The sequence below is a fragment of the Haliaeetus leucocephalus genome, unplaced genomic scaffold (assembly GCF_000737465.1).
Source record: "Haliaeetus leucocephalus isolate CR32 unplaced genomic scaffold, Haliaeetus_leucocephalus-4.0 Scaffold417, whole genome shotgun sequence".
NCBI lineage: Eukaryota > Metazoa > Chordata > Aves > Accipitriformes > Accipitridae > Haliaeetus > Haliaeetus leucocephalus.
In genome coordinates this window covers 989216-1010163 of record NW_010972853.1, presented here as the reverse complement: position 1 = coordinate 1010163, position 20948 = coordinate 989216, and the positions used below count along the sequence as shown (strand labels likewise).

At 46.8% G+C, this 20948-nt stretch overlaps 1 protein-coding gene across 2 annotated transcripts in view; it reads left to right on the top strand.

Moving 5' to 3' along the window:
- KIAA0247 (KIAA0247 ortholog) overlaps positions 1 to 4959 on the top strand; it is an 86427-nt gene extending 81468 nt beyond the window's left edge. For both annotated transcript variants that reach the window (XM_010574157.1, XM_010574156.1), the window contains one exon: positions 1266 to 4959. In XM_010574157.1, coding sequence (XP_010572459.1) covers positions 1266 to 1291 — 26 coding nt within the window. In that variant the 3' untranslated portion in view covers positions 1292 to 4959. The remainder of the gene's footprint in view (positions 1 to 1265) is intronic.
- Positions 4960 to 20948: the final 15989 nt, after the last annotated feature.

Here is a 20948-nt window from a genome sequence, read left to right as displayed (position 1 = left end):
TTGCATTCTTTACTGCTGTTCTGCCCTGAAGGAGTGGCTTTACAATGCCAGAGCTGATGTGAAGCTGCAGATTAAGGTTGCTTCTGCAGAGAGTGCTGTGTCTTAGGCAAGAAGTGTAACTGGCTTGTAGGTAGCTCAGGGCAGAACTTCCTTCCATGGTGTCGAGCCCTAGAGCCATAGTAATGCCACCCAGAACGCCCGCAGTAAAAACAGTTAAAGGGGATTTCTGCTAAAGGGCGGAAGTGGCAACGTGTCCTGAGATGGGCATTAAACCTCAAGTGCGTAAACAGCAGAAATCCAAAAGTGAAACTTAACAAAAAACGTCTGTAGTGTAGAAATTGGAGGATGTTGCCTCTGCACTGTGTCATTTTTGTCACTGCCAGGAAACATGTATTGCCCCTAAGGCTTGTACAGTAGCAGATTGCCCCTTGCAGCAGGAGACCATGAAGCTTGTGCTTATGGCTCAAAGATGAGGAAGCTGCAGCTACATGAGGAGGTTGCATTTCTTTGAATTAGATAAGGGAAGGTGTGATCCTTGTATTTGCAACCATCCCTGTCACAGTAAGAAACGTGTCTTGGACATTTTGAGGAACTAAAAGGTTGATAAAGTCATGGGAAAGAAGGAAACTGTCATTCTTAAGGGAAGTTATTACCTTCCCCTAAACCACATTGGTGAGGCTTTACTGTATCTTGTTGTGGGACCCCCAGTTCAAAAGAGATGTTGGAGAAACTGGACAGGCTCTGTTGGAGGCCTGCCACCATAGCTAGGGGCTTGTGAGGAGTGACTAAGGGAGCTGGGCTGCTTTAATTTGGTGAAGAAGCAGCTGAGGGCCAAGCCAACAATTAATTGCAATTACTTTACAGGGAGTTGAAAAGGCTATGGAGCCAAACTCTTCTCAGCCAGATGATATAACATGGGGCAGTGGCCACAAGCTGTAACTTCACAGATTCAGATAGAGCATTAGGAAAATATTTTGCACTAGGAGGGTAGCGCAGGACCAGATGGGCACCCAGAGAGGTGGTGGAGTCTCTGTCCTTGGGACTTTTTCAAGGCTGCAGCTGGCAATGGTCCAGCTCGCAGGGGCATGTTGGAGCAGAGTCCTCCAGAGGTCCCTTCTGCTGTGTTGTGATGACAGGAAGACCACTGCATTATCTTGTTATGGAAGTGGGAGCCTGTCTTGCTTTCAATAGTAGTTTTTCTGGTGTGTGTTGAACTGCAGAAGTTTGACTACTTTTTCTTTTTTTTTTCTCCCCCCACCGTTCAGATATTCCCTTATTGAAGGAAGCATGAGGCCTGCTGTGTTTGCCTAGCCTTCTCCCTCTTGGATTTCTTCCTCTTCCCCTCCCCCTGCCTTCAGGACAGAAGCACTCTGTGCAGCCTTCCCCATCCTCGCGAGCTGTGTCCTGGATACCTCCAAGCAGAGATGCCCTCAGCTGAAGATCCAAAGGATGTCGCCAGGTTGCCTCCTGGATGCACCAGTGGAGTTGGTGCAGCGCTGGCTTCCCCATTCCATCAGCATCAGGGGCTCAAGGAACAGAGTGGATTTGAGCTCTCCCCTCCTCTTCCCCAGCCAGATGTTTGACAGCAGTCTCTGAAGAGCTGCTCTTTTCTCGTGCCTTTCTCCTCCTCACACCGGCTTGTTGCAGCTTATCAGCCTCTCTAGCCCTTCTGCTGCCCAGAGAGCAGGGGCTAAAACCGCTTGCTCACTGGGTGCAGACACAGTATATATATATATATACGCGTATGTATGTTATATAGGCTCTTCTTCCGGCATCCTGTTTGTGGTAAGGCAGGACAAAACGCCTCGCTGGGACTGAAGCTGGGCTTGGGAGTGATCCCAGTTAAGGGGCAGCTTGTGATGTCTAGAAGCGCCTCAGATGGGATGGGCTGTGTGACAACTTAGCTGTGCAATAACAGTTTGTTGAGAATTGCTAGAGCGCTGAAGGCTGAGAAGTCCAACGTGTAGGAATGCCCCCTGCACCCTTCTCAAAAACCATCTCAGCAGGAGTCCATTCCTGAAAATCACTTCCTTCTCTACCTGTGCAGCCCATTTGATTATTCTGTGTTTCTAGAAGCTGGGACTGGGACTGTACTACCAATAGAACAATCCTTTCAGCTTTGGTCTGGTGCCAGAGCAGCTTCTGGTGTTAGATTGTAGAAGAGCCTTGGAGAATGGCCAGTGGTTGGCAGGGTCCAGAAAGCTTGGAGAGTGTGACTTTCAGTTAACCAACCCTGTGTTAACTACGAGTTAGCCCCATTCACTGAGGCATCAGGACTGGAACCAAATTTGTATCCCTGCTCTTCTGAATAAGCTGTGTGTCTCAAAGCTTTTTCAGTTAAGGTGGTTCCGCACTAAAGCTTAGGTTCCTTTGGTCAGATCTTCAGGCAGAGGTAACACTTTTGAGATGTAATCTGGAAGTGGTTCAGGTGTTTGCAAATGTCAACAGAAAAAATGCCCATAGGCAGTGAATGCTTAGTGCCGTTGGTGCAATCCCAAATGACCTTTCCAGCCACACAGGTACCTTGGTACTTGAATCCTGGGTAGCTACCATCTCAGAGGCTAGTGTGTCTTCCTAGCTTCATACAGCAAGAGTCTGCTGTTTTATCTTAATGGGCTTCAGTGGGCCCACAGTGAAGGGCTTCTTCCTTGTGGCTGGGAGTAAGCAGCATTTATAAAGTTTCCTAAATAACAATGCAGTTGCCTTTTGCTGTGAGGGGAGGTTGGCTACATTGACAGCAGTGCCAGAGGGGACCATAGCTTATTCCTGAACCTAAGTTTCGAAGATTGTTTCAAGTTCTGGTAGCAGGGAAAGGAAAATCCAAAAATACGTATACCTCTGCCCCCCACAGTTATCTACAGCAGGTCAGAATATCCTGGTTGCTGTTAACAGGTCTCTCCTTTTGCAGGAAGCCACATTTGTCTGGGGTAGGTGATCCGATCACAAAAGCATTGTGGTGATTGTAAGGCTCTTCACTGGGGAGGTCTGGACACTGTTCTGTGGGATTGGTTTCAGCAAGAAGAGTTGGCTTCTTAGGTGCGTGTACTTTGTCATAACTGTCTTGAAGTAACCAGGGAAGTGTTTGCCCTGTGAGAAGCTGCTAAATTTTTATTTGAGTTGAAGGAGCAAAACGTCATGGCCTTACACATCATGTGGTAATGTACAGGTAAATAGGGATGCTGTCTTTGCTGCTTTGCTTTTGGTTTACAAACCTCACCATCCTCATCCTTGTTGCTCCAGGAACATACCATCACAGCACTTGGTAAAAGTGACACAACACCTTTATATATAAAATCACTGTGGCTTAGCTCCAGTTCCTGAAAATGGGGATTGGCCATAGTATCCAGCCACGTACCTGCTGCTCCTGTTCCTGATTAGCTGTTAAATCCCAGGACACCTGGGACAGCGCGTGCCTGTGGATGGAAGAATCCTATTTTCCCTATCCTTGTTTTAGAGGGATGTTATTAATTTTAAAATACAGTATTTTAAACTTCCTTCCCTATTGCTCATGTTACCTTGCAGTAACACAAGGATTTGATAAATCCCATTTGGGTGGTTTAGGTATTTTCTGTTCAGTTTGGATGGTGAAAATCCCACATCATTTTACAGAGGGCTGCAGTGTCTCAGCTTCAAGCACTGTAGAGGGCAAATGTTGTTTACCCATCTGCTATTGGAATTTTAGAAAATAAGCATGGGAATGTTTGTATTTAGTTTTTAATTCCTACCTTGGAAATGGTCTAAGCTTGAGCAAATTGTCTCATTCACTAGTCTATCGGGGCGGATGGAAGGATTGAGCGAGTGTTGTACTAAGGGAGTGGGGAGGGAAGACTACGTGACTTCTTTCCTGCTACCTAACCAACTTGGAGCAGGAGAGTTGCTCTTTATGCATTTAAGGTCCTGTCTACTCAAATTGACCCTCAGCAATCAAGGTGCAGAAGTCAGGTACAGGCTGTCCTCCTGCAAGGGACAGTCCTTTAACTCAGTGTTAGCACCGGGTTGGTGGGAGAATCCTACAACGAAGCTGGAAGCTGATCCCAAGGCCTGACCTTACCCTGGACGAGTGCCTGCTCTGCCAGCAGAAACCACGTACCGTGTGGCTCTGCCTCCTCTCTCTGCTATTGTAAAGCAAGCAGATGCCAGTTTGGGAAAGAAAATTCAATTGGGTGGGGAAGAGAAGGAAGCAAGCTGCACAGAAGAGGGAGTGCTTTTATTTTGTTTCATGTATAGAAATTGTGGGAAATGGCTTTACTAAGGACAGGGGAAATGCATATTTTGCTCCACCTCCGCCAGCGTAGATCTTGTGATCAGGCATAAACAGGCAGCTTCTGTTGGCTTGCTGAGGATACACCAGCAGCTCCCAGGCCAGCCTCTGCTGTGCTGGCTGGTAACCCCAGCTGATGTTTCCGGCGCTTGCAGAAGAGCCTGTCCCCTGCAGCAACACTTGTGGGAGCAGGCACCAAGGACCTGTGCAAGCCAGAACATGGAAAACTGTTTGGGGGCATCACATTCCTCTTGCCCACATCCTCAGCTTTAGAGTTTATTTTCATATAAAATGAGGTAGAATGGCTGGGAAGGAACCTGAGAGATGTCTGCTTTACAATTTTTTTTTTTCTAGGGGGAGGGGGAGCAAGGCCTCACTTTACTGATTATCAAGTGATTGTTACTCGTTCGTGTTTTAATCCTGCGGAGGCTGAAGGATTGGAAGGTCTTTTGGGCAGAGATTTAGGAAAAACTAAATTGCACAGATCTGTCTTTACTAATGGAGCAAGGGCTGAGGCTTAAAGATCCCTCAGTCGTGAGCTCTGCTCTCTCTCAGGAGCATTCATTACCTCTGAGCAAAGAGTGTGTCCTCGTTGGCTGTTGCCATAAGTAGATGCAGCCTGCATCTCAGTGTGGTGGATTGGGAGCACAGGGGCTCAGCCTTGCAAGATACCACATAGTAAATGTTTTGGGTTTTGTTTTTTTGTTTCTTTTTTTTCTGATTGGGCCACAGCCTCCTTACCTTTTTTCCCACCTATGTCTGGCTAAAGAATTCAGAGGGAGGCATGTTTTCTTATTTAACACTCCTGACATAATCATCTCATGCTCTGTCATACATGCTGGATCCTGTGATATTCAAGAACATTAAAATGATTTACTTACATTGGAAAAATAAAAATAGCACTTATTTAAAAGGTTTATGTTATTTTTGGAGTCTGATAGGTTAAAAAAAAGGGCATTTCAGAAATTCAGAGTATTATGTGCAATAGCAAAACCTCCTTGCTCCCTCTCAGTTACATAGTTGGGTTTTTTTTTTTAAATAAATAAAATGCAACCTACTGCAGTGTTTACAGCCCAAGCGCTGCAGAACTGGACCGGCCTGATAGAACCAGAAAGCGAAGCTGACAGTAACCCATGGGGAAGCAGGGCAGTCTCCTGTCAGGATCTGCATCCTGAAGCTCAGCTCACAGGATGAGCCATCTTGGATTGTGTCAGAGCCTACTGCCACCTTGAAGGGGGTTGGCAGCATTGGTGAGAGAGATGGTTTTGTGCGTTCTGGTTTTAAATAGCTTGCATCTCCCCATCATTAACTGCAGAAGAGGTAAAAAATGAAATCGGGAGGAGAGACGTGCTGCAGCATGTGAGCCTGTGGAGTTGTTGCTGAGTTAAGACTTCATGAGTTTGGGAGGGAGAAGAGCTTAATGCATTTTTATCCTTTTTCTTAACCACCAGGGAACTTGCTGTGTAGAAGAATGCTTACTCAGCAAGCATGCTGCTTGTTCACCCCTTGGACGTCTCCCCTCAGGTTTCTCCTTAGCCTTTCAACTCTGGGGTGGTGAATCGTTTAATGCATCTGGAGCCTTTATTTGGCCTTTCAGCACATGGAGAAGTCAGGTGTGTTAGGAAGAAATCTGTTCCACATGATTTGGGAGGAAACATCCTAAGATGCTCCCAGAGGTAGATGACGGGTCAGTACTGAGGAGTGGGGCTGAGAGCGCAACAGGCTCAGCCATTGGAAATAATCTGGGATGGTGAAGTTATCTGCAGCACAGAAAAGGGAACACAAGGAGGAGGGTAAGGAAGAGCTGGACTGAAAACAGAGGTATGCTGCAGGCTAATGAGCTAATGCATTCTTGACCAGGTTGTAAGAAGCTTGTGCTTTGTTTAGATGATTTAGCAGACACCAGCAAGCTTGCTGTATAAAAAAAAATATTAATGTACAACTGGTTGGCCACTGAGATTTCCTTGCTGGCCTTTTTAGAACATATTTGCAAAACCTGGTTTTACTGTTCTGATAGCAGTTGTTTAAAAAAAAAAAAAAATCTGCCTTACTCTATCCAGACAACTAATTAAATCAATTTCACTTTCTGGTTTCTGCATATAAATGCAATAAATCCCATTCATTTTGCACATCCTGCCTCACCCCATCCTCACTCGTCAGTCCTTACCAGGGAACTGCAGATTGAACTTGCTCTTTGTGAAAACCTTTGTCTGTAGAAGGACTTCATTAGAAAACATTCATTCTCTATGATACGCTTTGAAAGTACAGAGAGGTTTCCTAGAGCAGGCTTCATTTTAAGGTGTATTTTTATACAGGAAATAAGCCTTTTTCCAATCCTTCATCCACTCCTCCTGCCCTTCCACAGCAGGACAGAGCACACCACTTCCCACACTTCTTTTCAGGGCCCTGTGTTGAGCACTGCTTCCAAACTCGACCCTGTGCAGATGACGTACGGATATACGTACCCACCAGAACAGGTTCTACTGATGCTCTGCATATGCTTTCTGTAAGCTGTGCTTTTGCTTCTGTCCTCGAGTGAGCAAGGACAGAGGCAACTGAGTTGTGCTGGAAAATGTTTTAGTTCTGATTCTCAAATCTGCTTCCTTCCAAAAGAAAACAAGGTGAAGTTGTCTGTGAAGCAGATGTCCTATGATGTGGTGGGTAGACTGCTGGTAGTTGCTGATGCAAATGCAAGGGGAGCTTGATTGCCTTTGTGCATTAATCTTTTCTTCTTTCCTGTATGCGTTTTCTTTTTATCTGAATTGCACCACTATGGAATTATTTGCAGAATGGTACTCCATATATATGTGGGATTTAAAAACAAAACCATAATTGACGCTGTGCAGGATGTCACTCAATTGGTTTTATTTTGCTTTATATATATTTTCTGGTATCCTGTACATTGCAGTGGGTGTGAAGATAGTATTTTAATATTTGTACAAAGTTTAATTTAATTGTTCTATGTATATAACTGCATTTCTAAATTAAAAAAAAAAATTTCTTTTGAAGTGAAACTATAATCTCTTGTGTATTTTCTTTAATTGCTTGAGCCTTGTGGACTGGAAATCCAGCAGATCATTAGTGAATATGTTGCAGTAGTGCAGTGCCTTCCATGTGAAGATCAGGATGAAGCTGAAGCTAGGGATGCTCAAGTGGCTTGGGGGAGGACGGACAGAGTTGGTGCAGCCTTAGAAAGATCATCTGTTTCCGACAATACCTTCCATTCTCAGAAGCAAAGGCCACCCTTGGTGTGCCTGCATATAACTCCATGAGAAATCGGGCCAGGTTGGTTCAAGGGCCATTCTGGGAGGGCTGTGATCACTCAAGTGCCTCCTGGACCTGTTGTCTTGGCTGATGTTCATGGCAGTCGTTTTTAGCAGCTGCTCCTCAGCCTGCCCAAGAAGTCTCCTGATCGAATGTGCAGACTTGCTGCATGAGGCTGGGCGAGGTATTTGTTTGCCTTTACTTTCTATAGCACTGTGTGCACGCATAGCAATTTAATAAGGTGGTGTGGAAAGACCCCCACGAGTGCTCTGTCTTTTCCTCTGCTCCTCCAAATAAAACATAGTCTGAGTTCCTTGGGAGCAAGCAGCAATGACCAGCCAGCGATGGAGAGGAAGACTGTGGGCTGGGAGGAGGACACGGCAGTGACTTGCCTCTCCCTCGGCAGCAGTAGGAAATGTGTGCCCGCTGGGGCTGTGCATGGGAAAAGGCAACAGCAATAAAGCAAGAGGGCCTGAATGTGTCAGGAGACGTGGGCTGGATGAAAGCCGGGGGGGGCCAAAGAGGGAATAGGGTTGGGTCTGGATTTGATGTAAGGAGAGAAGATGCGTTTTGGGGAGCGTTGGAAGCAACCGCTGCTCAGTTTTCTTACAGTCCCCTGCTTGCTGGGCTTGGAACCTGTATTGATGACTACGGCACCAATAGCTGATAGATGCTGCGGTATCTCCATCCATCAGCGGGGCCCTTGGGAACAGTAAGTTGGGAGACTGGCCAAGTTGTTAATGGTGGGAAAGGGGAGGGGGAGAAACATTTAAAGAGATGATGTATGGCATGAGAGGACTTCAGAGAGGAAGAAGGGGTGAATACAATAAACGGCTAATTAATCTTGGAGACTAGATAAAGAGAACAGTGCATATATAGGAAGAGGATGTTATTTTTAGAGGGAAGGTAGCTCTCACAAGCAAAATATTAATCCAAAGCAGGTAGCAGGACAGCATAGGAGACACAGGAGAGATCTTTCAAATACATGGGTGTAGGCAGTGCAGGTCTGAGTGCAGAGGTGAGGCTGGGTGCCGGCTCTGCTCTTCCCTCTTCTGGGTAGTCGTGCTGCACCGGGAGGATGGCAGAAGCAGAAACTGCAAAGGAAAGGACACCCATTGTTCTGTTGGTGCTGTATATGGTCCTTTTTTATTAATGTTTGCTTTGCATCGAAGACCTAAAGTAGCATGGCCATTTGAGGCAAGTGTACTAATAAGTGTTCCTTTCTTTTAAGGAAATCTATCGGTAGTGTAATAGGAGAGGAAGGGAGAGGTGAAGGGAAGGAGAGAGGAGATCCTTTTGGCCAACTTGTTCAAAGCAAAATCCTTAAAGATACTACGAGATTTCTGTATACTCGCATATATGATTTTTATCCTCTGTGGAGGAACAGTCAGGTTAAAGAGAAGGGAAGGGGTGACGTCTACCTTCCTCCCGTTTCCATTTATTCCTTAAATTATTCCCACACAGCAAGCTGATCTTGTAGTTTTGCCACTGTGAAACTGGAGCTCTGTGGCCTGTGCCTGCCCTCCTATAGCTGACAGTTGGCACATAGGAGTCGGTGGTCTCCAGGAATTGCTTTCAAATTATTACTATTTTTCACTGGGCTGTGGTCTCCTGCCACAGCAGTTCTGGCAGCCAGGAATGTGCCCTTCTTGTTGTTCTGCAGCTCTTATCTATTAGACACATTGGAAATAATTTGTCACCTCTGGTTTGTGCCTGCAATGAGAAATTCAGCCAAGGCTGAGGGAAGCCAGCCTGAGGTGGGTGGTCTGGGAAATCCTCTTTAACAGTTGGCCCTTCGGCTGAAGGGCGGAAAGGCCAGGGCATGCAGGAACACCTCCGCTTCCAGAAAAGCAGCCTCGCCACAAAGACATCGATCCTGCCACAAAGCCGCTTTGAGAAACTTGTTCAGGAAAGGGGATAGATGGGCTCCTGCCCTCACCAGGCGTCCTGCCAGCCGGCGCACTATACTGCCTGGTTCCCAAACAGGATGTTCTGTGTGTGTGTATTTTCCAGGAACACAAAGCCACGGACACGCCAGCCCCATTACAACCACGTTCTCTAACAGAACCGAGCTCATCTGGAGCCTTTCCTCACCACCCCTGGCTGCTGCATGCTGCAACGCCACCATTGGAAAGCTTTGCGGTGGGATTGCGTTATCAAATCGTCCCTCGATGTACTGTAGCTTTGCCCCTGCCAGAAACCTCCCCTGCATTAACAGCTCCCCCAGCCTCTGACCTGTTTTTAAGGGTGTCAGGAAATGCAGATTCCCCCTCCTGAAAGCAGAATAATGCCAGCAGGCTATGTGCCAGCAAGCCCCGTGCTTCACAAAGCAAGTGTTTGCACGCTCCTCCTCACCTGCAGGGCCATGCAGAGGGCTCCTTATGAGCGCTGTCACTGGAGAGGAGGGCAGGGTCTGGCCAGGACACACCGCCAGCCCCCATCCCTCACCAGCTGCGGTACTTGGCAAAACTGCAGTGTTCTCTCTCTCGGCACCAAGCTGGCATCCCAGGGTGCAGGGAAAGGGATGGACAAATGCACACAATGGACTTGCCAATTCTCTCCGTTCCCTTTTGCAGGAGGATGATGTTTACCAGCAAACTCCTCACCTTAACCTTCCGTGAGACCTGGGCTGTGACACAGCAGAGCTCAGGGACCCTGAGGGTACCTCGGCATAAGGTGGTCGTCCTTTGGCAGCTCTGTCACCTGGCCCACACTGAGCTCATGGTGGGTCTGTGGGACACAGCTCAGGTTTTTCATGTTACACCCGTGAAAAAAAACCCAGATGTTGGGGCAAGAGGGCACAGAGTGGTGCAAACACCCTTGTCTCCTTGTCTGCTTTTCCAGGCATGCTGCTCAGATCTCCTTGTAGCTCTTTTAGGGGGTGGTGTTTGAGACCACGCTTGCGTTTAGCAGCTCTGCCTGGCAAGTGGGGTTTGTCTTCCAGACCCGTGGACCCCAAGTGAGGCTGTGGGAGCCACTTCACGGGGCAGGCACGCTCTCCCTGTCCCCACACGTGCCAAACCATGGCGCCTAGCAGCCCCGGGGCAGCCTGCAGCAGGGGCAGTTGGGCACTGCTGGGCGCAGGGCTGACGCTCTCAGGGAAGGAGGAGGGAGCCATAGTGGGCTGGAGCATGCTCTGGATACCTGAGAGCACCAAGGAGGCCTCGGCAGCAGGTAGGTGTCCCTCCCCTTGCCGCTGCTGTCTGGACAAGGTGTGCACATAGTTAGACTTGCCCCTGTGCCTGGGGCTGTCACCTCCCTGCGGTTCAGCGGCAGCTGGGGGTAGGAGAAGGACAGGTTGGAGAACTGGCAGTGGTGGTGCACGTCCCTCCTTACAGGTCAATGGCAGCTGGGGATGCTGTTCACAAGGCTGGGGCTGGGCCAGGCAGAGCTGCTGGCTGCAGCTGGCACACAGCTGGATTTGCTTCTGCACTGGCTGTGCCCATCAGGCAGGCCCTCCCTTAAGAAGGGCTAATGCACTACCCGTATTTAGAAAGTACATAATGTTCATCTTTAAACCCAAGTTTAAAGTCTCCTCATGTTGAGGAGGTCAAGGGCCAGGTTTGGGAGTAGCGGAGTTTTCCTGGGGAGAAAAACTCAGGCAGCAAAGCCCTCTTGGACAAGCCCGATGGGGGCCAGAAGCGGAAGCCTGGCACCCAAAGAGCGACAGCGCTGGGTTTCCCACCTTCTGCTCCCACCCCTGGGTGCTGCAGGGCAGCGTGGGGCTGCCTGTGGGTGGGACAGGACGGCAGTCATGCAGAAACAATTTTCCTCCATCTCCATGAGCTGCCTGCGCAGGGTGGCAGAAATGTCCCTGTAACGGGTGTTTCCAAGAGATTTATGATCCTGGGTTCAGCTCTGCAGACAAAGTTGTTACCATCCTACAGTCTGTGTCTCCCCTCATAAACGTAACCTGGCTCCAAATAATTGCTTCCTCTGGGAAGCTTTAAAATAGTTGATTTGTTACCGAAACTGTTCAGTATTTCTCTTGTGCTTCTCTGGTGCTTTTTCAACAACATTACAAATAACTGGGAATTTATCTTCATGGCATCGCAGTGGGTGGGAAGGCCCACGCTGTCCCTGTTGATGGGGAGGGTCAAAAACAAAGCACAGAAAACTGAATTAACCTTCTCCAGGTCATACCAGAGGCTGTGTTGCAGGTGGGGAAAAAAACCCGCTCTTAATGACCCCTTCAGCATGTCTTCTTCCAGACCTCTGCTTTAACTGTGAGCTCCTGTTTCTTCTGCATGGGGTGATCCAGCCGTCACCCCAAGAGACTGTCCCTTTATTCCTGTGCTGGCTGTGCCTGAAGGGAGTGACTGAAATGGTAATTCAGAGATATTGATTCTCCTCATCGTGGAAGCAAAATGCCAAGGGCAACACCTGCTACATAATCACTCTCTTTTTATTCTGCCTTGTGGCTAACCAGTCAGGGCCTTGCCCTGGGGAATCAAACGGAGGCCCTGCTGTTCCCAGTCCAAGACAGGTCAGTGGGGACTCTGGGAGAGTCATGCAGAAAGGTTAGCTGCCTTCTTTGCTGTATTTTGGCAGCAAAATTAGGAATTTCAGAACAAGGTGGTAAAAACGCACCTGAATGGAGCATGGGAAGCGTCTGGATGCAGGGGCACGTGGTGCTGGGATACCTCTGAGGCGCTGGAATCAGGTTTTCTCGCTTACTAGTGCAACAGGGAACAAAGTGTTTGCTGGTTTTGGTTGGTTGAGCAGTTGTTGGGCTGGTCCCAGTCTCTGTGAGTTGAGAACCAAGGATTGATGCCTTGTACTTTCCCTCTGCAACTGGCAGAGACAATTTTGAGAGATCCAGGGAGATTAAATGTTTCTTCCCCTGTTCTGCATTTGTATGAAGCCGTCTTCGTCATTTTATACCGGGGATTTTTTTGTCGGTTTTTGAGGATGCAAGTCACCGCTGCGTCTCGATCTTTCCCACAGGAGCACAAACCCACCCAGGAACACCAGGATCTTGCTTGCCCCAGCCCCCGCGGGGAGGCGGGGGGGGGACACACCGGCCCTGCCCGCCGGAGCGGCGGCTGAGACCGGCCCCGGCGGTCCGACACCCCCACCTAGCGACCTGCCCGGCTCCCTGCCCGGCCGCCCTGCCCGGCCGCCCTGCCCGGCCGCCCTGCCCGGCGCCCTGCCCGGTGGGGTGTCAGCATCAGCGGCCGCCTCGCAGCTCTCCGCCCCACTCAGATGCCGCCCCCGAAGAGCCCCCCAGCGGAGGGGATGGCACCGGCAGGCTAAATAGGGGGGTTCAAGAGCGGACGTCTGTTCCCACGCTCTCACGAATTCCAGGTGTGTCCTCCGGCAGCTAGAGGCCAGTTAGGAGCTAAAGATGAAGATGTGTTTCTCTAACCAAAGAAATTATTTGGGGAGGGAATAAAGAAAAGGTTATCTGTATTTAAGATCAAAATAACAAATCTACTTTAGCAACTGGAGTGCCGGCACAGGGATCGATGGGTCTAAACTAGCCATGATGGACGTTAGGACAGAAATTAGGATCACCACCATCAGTTAGGTACTAGGGAAGCCTTGCAGCAGCTTTAGGGGAAGCCGGGAAGATGACTGGTGTTAAGATGTAGTGTGATTGCTTTATGAAATGTCAAACACTTGCCCAAGAATGGGGCCTTGCAAGTGTTATTCCTAAGCTGGATTTTCTTATTATTAAAACAAGCTTCTGTTAGTACTCCCAGCTGGCTCCAATGTGCCAGCAGTGATGATCAAGTTGAAAAGAAGTGGGTAAATGCAACTGCCAAGACACCTAAACCAAAACAGACTCTCAGGATGACAAAATTTGAAAGAGCTGTGGCTTTGGCCTCAAACAGCACGTGCTCCACTGCAACTGTGACCGGCACGGCAGCAGGGCCATTGCCACCAGGGCAACTCTGAGAAAGCCATCTCGAGGATGTGCACTGGGAAGCCGCTCCTCTCCATCAGCTCTAACCTGGCACTTGCATCTGCAGGGGGTCATGAGCCCATCCTAAACATATTCACCTGGCTTGAGCCAGAAACTCCTTGGGAGAAGACTTCATGGTGGAGTGTGGTTGGGTTTTGAGTTTGGGGTTTTTTTCTTTGTCAGGCAAAACCTTGCTGATTTCTTCAGTGGGAGGGTGTCGAATTTGTTTGTGGTACCTAATGGCCATTGGGAAAACAAATCTCTGTGGCTGCTTGGGGTGATCATCTTCTCCCTGCAGTTAGCAGATCTAGCTGCTTTCTTTGCCAGAGTAATGTGCAGTCATTTTCTTACATGAGACAAAACAAATGCTCCAGACGCAATATTGCAGCTTCCTCTGAAATTTTCAAAAACACAAAATATGATATTTTTTTTTAAATGTCCAAAACCCAAAATATTTTTCTTATTTTATTAGGTTCCATAACAACAACAAAAAAGGTTATTTAAAACTTTTATGTGTCTCCTTTTTAGTCTGGTGAGGGAGCAGGGGGATATTAATGCTTGAGGGGGATTCCCTCCCTCCCCTGCTTCTCAAAGAAAGCTTGCCTTGTTTTAAGTGTTTTCCTTCTGCCTGTCTCCATAGAAAATATTAGGGATATGGGGTCTGGTATTCATTATAAGCTCCCAACAGAGTGAGATCAATGAAACTTTAAATAAAGCAGCTGTGAGCCAGTATGTCATTTAGCTGTTGAAGTTAAAAGCATGTACAACAAAAATAGAGTGTAACTGTTTGGCAAGGGTCTTTATTCCCTCTTTCAGAAGCTTACATGATGTTGTCTTGTGGCTGATGCTTCGTAGTCACACAAGGCAGATCTTGCCTGAATTTTCACCTGTGTACCTACCTATCTACTAGATCATGAAGCACTCAGCTATTATATAGCCATGGCTACTTTTACCCTTGCGATTAGGGGTTCCTGACAGTTTAACCACAAAGCTACCCTTTTTTTCCTTGAATGTGAAAATAATTAGGTAAAACAGAAAAGGTTTAGAATTGTCTTTTTTTTAAATAGGGAGTGAAATGGGAAAAGTCCTTTTCTTTATTTTCTTTTTTTCTTCTTTTTTTTTCTAGCTTTGGGAAAAACCCAAACCCAAAATAGGACCAAACAGAGCCCCAGTGCAGTTGTCAGGAATGCTCCAAGTCTCCCTGCATGCCCCGTTTGGTTGCAGCATGTTACACACCGAGTGCAGAGCCTGGCAGCATTTTCCCCGGGTCACTATTGTTCTCCGCCATGAAGCTGCCTCCTAGAGCCAGTACCTTACGTCCATATTTCCATCTCAGTCAGATGGCTGAGCTAGAGTCATGGAGAGCTTTTTTTCACCAGACATGGAGTCCATTTTCCTTCCCCCCTCCATAGCACAGCTCAGAGTGGCAAAGGTTGATCAGGCCTGCCTTGTAATGTGAATTCAGCCCTGCCTGAAAAAAAAAATCCCCTGGGCTGCCAGGAGCTTCACTCTCACCAGCAGATGGGAAGGAGGGGTGGGAGGCACCCAGGGGAGCAGCCACATATTCAAGCATCATGATACTTATCATTTTAATCAGCTGTATTGCAGTTAAGTCTAAGACACAGGAAGGCAGAAGAAAGGTCACACAAGAGCAATGAAATGATCAGAGGCTGGAAGAACTTACAAGAAAAGATGAAAAGGGATAAATGTGTATCTCAGCTGAGCAGGGATGGCTAAGGAAGGTGGATATTACCATCCAAAGCGAACAGTCTCCAGGGAGGAAAAGAGAGTCTTTAGCCTACTTCAAGGGCTTGTAACTCAGTGTGACAGGAGGAATTTTGAAAGGCAAATACAGGTTAAACAGAAAAAAATGCTTCTCGTGATGTCATTTGTTAAACTGAAGTGATTTCCCACAGGGAGCGGCGGAAGCCCAAGCTCTCAACTGGTCTGTACGACGGGGAGGGGACGTACTTTCCTGTGCTTCAGGAAAGGCAGGAGGTGGTTGTGAGGAGACAGGGCAAGTACTGAGTGATGGACTGGTCTGCCAGGCTCTTTGTCTTCCAGCTTTCTGCCTGCCAGAAATAACAGCCTGTGCCTGCTACTTATCCTATGTGCCATCCGACGCTTGAATTTGACAATAGTAACGAAAGAAAACTCTTGTCCCAGTGTATGTGCTGGGAATTAGCAACTGGGGATGTTGGAGGGTTGTGTAGCAGAATCAGACCCCTGGAAAAGCTGATGTGGCTTTATTTAATGCACTGTGCGGCCTGGGGGGCTGCATGAGAGATGCCTTGGCTGTTTCAGAGCTGCAGAGGTGGTGCCAAATAGAAAAGAGATCTGCATAATTGTGTCTTTTGTTGCTGGCAGACACACGATCAGGACATCGTGGTGGCCAAACAATTCTAGAGCGATAGGTGCAATATGTGCTTCTGAATGGTCTCGGGGGAAGAACAAATAGAAACTGTGCCTATTCCCCAAAGCATTTAATCTTACTAAAACAATTTAAAATGCAATTTAAACAGCAGACTTTCTGGCCATTGTGTTCGTGAGCAAAGTCCAAAAAGTATCTGAATAATATCTGTGTTTATTTTCACCAAAAGGGCTGTCCTCAGCTCAGTGTTGAAAAAGTAGTGGAGTCGCTCATCTGAGTGCAGAATTTGGGAAGGCAACTGCATAGTCAATATTTCCTTATGGGAGATGACACCAATTCCTGTGCCAAGCAAGCAGGCATTTTGGAGCAAGAACTGCAGAAGGAGCAAAGCTAATGCAAACAGATAATGATTCACTGGCAGGAACCAGACACCAGCACTCCTGGACTTGTCCTCTGCAGTGTCCCAACAACCCCGGGGTGCCTGACTGTGCATTTGTTTTCTAAGCTGGAGCAGGAAAGCTCTGCTCCTCTCTGGGTCTGTGAGGAGAAGCCGCACTCCGGCAGGCCCCGCACACGGTGCCGGCAAGCCCAGAGCAGTGCAGGTGCTGCTGGTGAAAGGTCTGGGAATCGAGCTGCCTTATTCTCTGGAGTGGGCAAGTCAGGCAGCAGCTTGGCCATTGCCTCGTGATGGTCCTTGTGCCCAAACTCTGAGCCAGAGGAACCCCCCCCTCTGAGGCTGAAAGTTTAATTAAGTACTGGCACCAGGTTAGCAGGATGGCAGATAATTAACCAAAAGTGCCAGACCCAGATGGATGTGGATCTGGGAACCAGGCTGAGATACCAACCCACTCCATGTGAACATAGTGCATGGCTAGAAACTTGCTGTCAAATCTAACTAAACACGTCAGTAAACTGCTGAAGGAGGCAAAGGTTTGATAATGCTGACCAGCTCTGTGTGCTGCTTGTGCTTCCCTGGCCCCAGCAGGGTGACAACTGGCCCTCAGAGGCCCACTGAGGTGACTGAGAAGGGGAGACAATGCTGGAGACATTTGTGACCTGGGGTTACTGCTGCTTTGCAGCCTGGCATGCACAGCAGCTCACTGCGCACTGGTGTCAGGGCTCTGAGGTTAAACTTGATACGAGCTGACCCTCATACCCTAATATTGGCCTTTAAAGTCTACACAGAGAGTAGCACCACTCAGTAAAAGCTGTATGCTTAATGATTACAAGATGCATGTGAAATCTTCCCCTGAGCCTTCCAGCCATTGTACTCTGGGGACTGCCCCACCTTGACCTCTATATCTGCTGGTGTAAATCACTTCTTAATGCCTGCAGATGAGAGCCCTTTGTAGCACCAAAGGCCCCCTGTGCTGATGGAGTGCTTCTTGCAGAAAGGGACCATGTCTGCGCATAATATGAGCCAAAATCTGCTTATCTTATCTTTCACTTAAACAACCTTTCCAGCATTTGGGGCTGCAAGGGCAATATTCACAGAATGAATCGTTGTCTTCTTGAGGGCTTGGGTGGCTAGCGTTATGGGCTAGGGGAAGGGTGAATTCCAGTGTCCTCCCTAATTATTCTAGCTCTGTGCTGTTATACCTGTACGCTGTCACATAGATCACAGGGTGGTTTAAAGGTCTAGGGCCTGATGTCATGTGGTGGCACGGTGCCCAGCAGGGAAAGAGCACTTTAGAGGTAAATTCACTGGTGTGGATATGGTGAGATGTGGATCTAGTTACTACTCCTCTGACAGCAGAGCCCTGTCAAGGGAGAGGAGTGATAGTTCTGGTTTGAAAAACAAAATAGTTGGTGTTACAGTAGCCCTGAAAGTTGAGCCGGTAAAACTGAAGGACAGAGAAGAGCAAGTGGGAGAAGCTGGGAGCAGAAACCTCCTGAACCAACTCTGCCACTGAGTTGACTGTAGCATCAAATCATATCTATAGAAAGACTGAGTACTCCTGTATCTTTAGGCAATATGAGAATAAAGATCTCTGTATTGGTATGAGTACTTTGAAAGGGTTATAATGCTTAAGTATACTTTTCAGAGTAACTATAGTGGCATAAAAATTCCGCGCAAGTTAGGCATAATTCCCGGATGGTTAAACAGTCAGTGAAATTACACCTTGTTTTCCAGAAACACCTATCAGAAGGTTGGAGGAACTAGGATGTCATATAGATATGTAAGCTTTGTCCTTTCGACTTTATACCTGTGTAATGTGACACCTAGTTTAAACAGTCTCTTGTGATTACAGCTTAATGACAGTTTTCCTGGATTGTGCAACTATGTGGTACATTGTTTTGGTGTTGGTTTTGCTTAGTATAACAGTTGCCTGAAAATAAGAAATAAAACCACTAGTGCTGGGACATGTACCATTCTCCCCAGACTTGAAAAGCATGTGAAAGGTAGATGATATAAACAGGACAAGACACTTACAGCATTGATAACACTCCAGCCTTCTACAAGGGTTTGACATCTACTTCTTAAAGATATCACAAAGCAATATATACGGCTCTTCATGAACTGTGTGGCAGCCATATGTGTGTTGGAGTAGTACTGTGCCATAAGGAAACCGAGGTCATTGTTAAATCTTATTTACCTTACTGTCATTAAATACATCACCACTTGGCCTTTAAATATCACACCCTCTGTTGCCACATCCCAGAATAGGTTTTACCTGTTTCTGCAATGCCAGTGTATTTACTGAGTTATTTTCAGATTGTGATCCCCTTTAGCTCAAGCCTTTATACGTGTTGCTACTTCCTAAATGGGTATTTCTGATTTTGTACTGGTGGATTAGACTTCCTAAACATAGTCTCCCCTTGTTCTTGCAGAATTTCATCTTCTTGTTGTATCATTCCTTTGGTTCCTGAGACTCATTTTGAATTTCTGTTCTTGTCCTCAGAGAGTTTGAAATGCTTCCCAGGCTGATTCATCTGCATGTTTTAACACTGCATGCTCTAATCTGCTTAACAAATTACTAATGCAGGTATTGAATGGTCCTGTGCTAAGAAGAGGTCCTGGATTCCCCAAAGGAACGGTCCCCAAGTTTGTCAAGGAGCTATTTTGAATGCAAACTCTGAAAAAGTTGTTCTTCCAGCTTACAATGCATTTTACCTTGGCATTTTCCTGTTTGCTTAAGAAAAATAGACTAAAATCTTTATTATAGTCAGGTTTAACACATCTCTATTTTTTTTCCCCTTGCCTGCTAGCTTAATTATTCCAATAAGGACTACTGGATTCATTTGAAACAGCTTGTTCTTGATTGCCTGCTTTGTTTGCATGAGCAGCTTACCAGTTTACTGAATGAAAGTGCTTATAAATTGATGATTTAATCTTTTGTTCCACTGTGTTTCTGACCTTTGAAGTTAAGCCTGCCAATCGAAAAATCACTGCACTGCCAGGAAGTTAGGTGTTTGGGATGGTGCTAGAGATTTCTCAGTGATGGTTCATTAGTTCAGGGAGTTTCTTAAGGATTAAAAGTGCTGGCATCTTGAGAATATGTGAACTTTCTTCATCCTGTTCTTCCCCTATTATGACCTATATTATTCACATGCTTTTTAAGATGAATACTGGGTCTCAATTAAGTGAAAGGCGAAGATGGCATGACATGCTCAGTGTTTGCAATCTGCTGTCTGCTGAAAACAAAAAAACATTGCCAGTATTAGTCCCTGGGTCTGTGTAAACAGAGAAGATGGTTTGTCAAAACAAAGATGTGGTATGATTTGAGCTGCTTGGAAATGTAATGGCAGACCATGGCCATGAATGCAGTGGTTGCATTTGGGGGTACATCTAACATTGAGTTAAATCAGAAAGGGGCTCAGGTGGCTTTCAGGAAAGGTCTGAAAGGGCCAGCCAAGGAAGGACGCGTGATCCTGGAGAAGCTCTCCTGTTACCCTCTGAAGGTTTATAAATAGCTTTGACCCAGTAAAGTGTTTTTGTAGCAGTCTACAGCTTGCTCTCACAGCGTTGTGAGAATTCCTCACGAGTTCACATTCAGTGTCTACAACCAAATGCAGTGAGCTGGTATAAACTTGTTCTGATGATTCAGATATTAACCCAAGGAGAAAAAAAATCATTTCCACTTTGTACCTGTAAGTTTCATGTCAGACCAGGTTCCACCTGTCTTTCCGCAGCTAGCATAAATTCAGCATAAAAACACAAAGCTAACCTAAACTTTGTTGCATGTACTACATAATGTAGAAAAAGTGATGGTGTGTAATGCCTTATAGGTATGAAATCTCTGTTGGGATGTCATCTGATGTGATGATGCACCATTCTGCTGTCAGTCTGCCTTAACTGCCTCACACAGTGGCAAACTGCAGAGGCATAGGCAGTGCCTGCTCCGTATCCTAAAGAGGAGGTGATCGGTTCCTGCCTCCAAAGCTTTTTCCTGAGCCACAGCCATTAGCATAGCCCTGAATAACAGACTCACCTGGACTGAGAGCTAAAGTCTGCAACTTCAGTGATGAGCTACAGATTCCTCTGTTACCATAAGGTACCTCCGGGACTGCTGAATACTGCTGTTGAGCTATAATTAATAGAACATTAATTATTATGTTTGGCTAGGAAAGATGAGCGTGAGGAACTGTATCCAAGGGGTTCTAGCAGGAGCCAGCTGAAACAAGGCCAGCTAATCAGTGAGGATCTGTTCAGACTGTGGAAGAGTAGCCCTCAGCCAGGCTCCCTAAACTACTGACTGCTCAGTAACACAGGCCCACGGCAGCATGTTTCTCTCTGAATTACAGTCTAGTGAAAAAAAGGTGCTATTTCTGGTTGGTAGGCAAGGACTCTCAGCCTGACACTAACATATAAGAAATCTATATATTTGGATTTGAGCAATTTGAAAAGTTTAGCTTTCCTGAAAAGTGGAAAAGTAGAAAATCCCGGTGACAAAGTTATTTCTGAATGTCTGTTATTCTGTTATTTCTAGGTCAATTCCCTTTTTTTTCTCTAAATATTTTGAAGAAAAGCAATTGGTGCTCAAAGATTAAATTGTCTATTGAGAATTCTCCTCTCCTTGAGACTTTTGCAAAACAGCTCTTGAGCCCTCATTGCTGATACCTTTAAGAGAGCTACATTTAGTCTAGCAGTAACAGAAATATGTTAGTTCACAGAGCCTTGGGAATAAGGACAGAGAATGAAT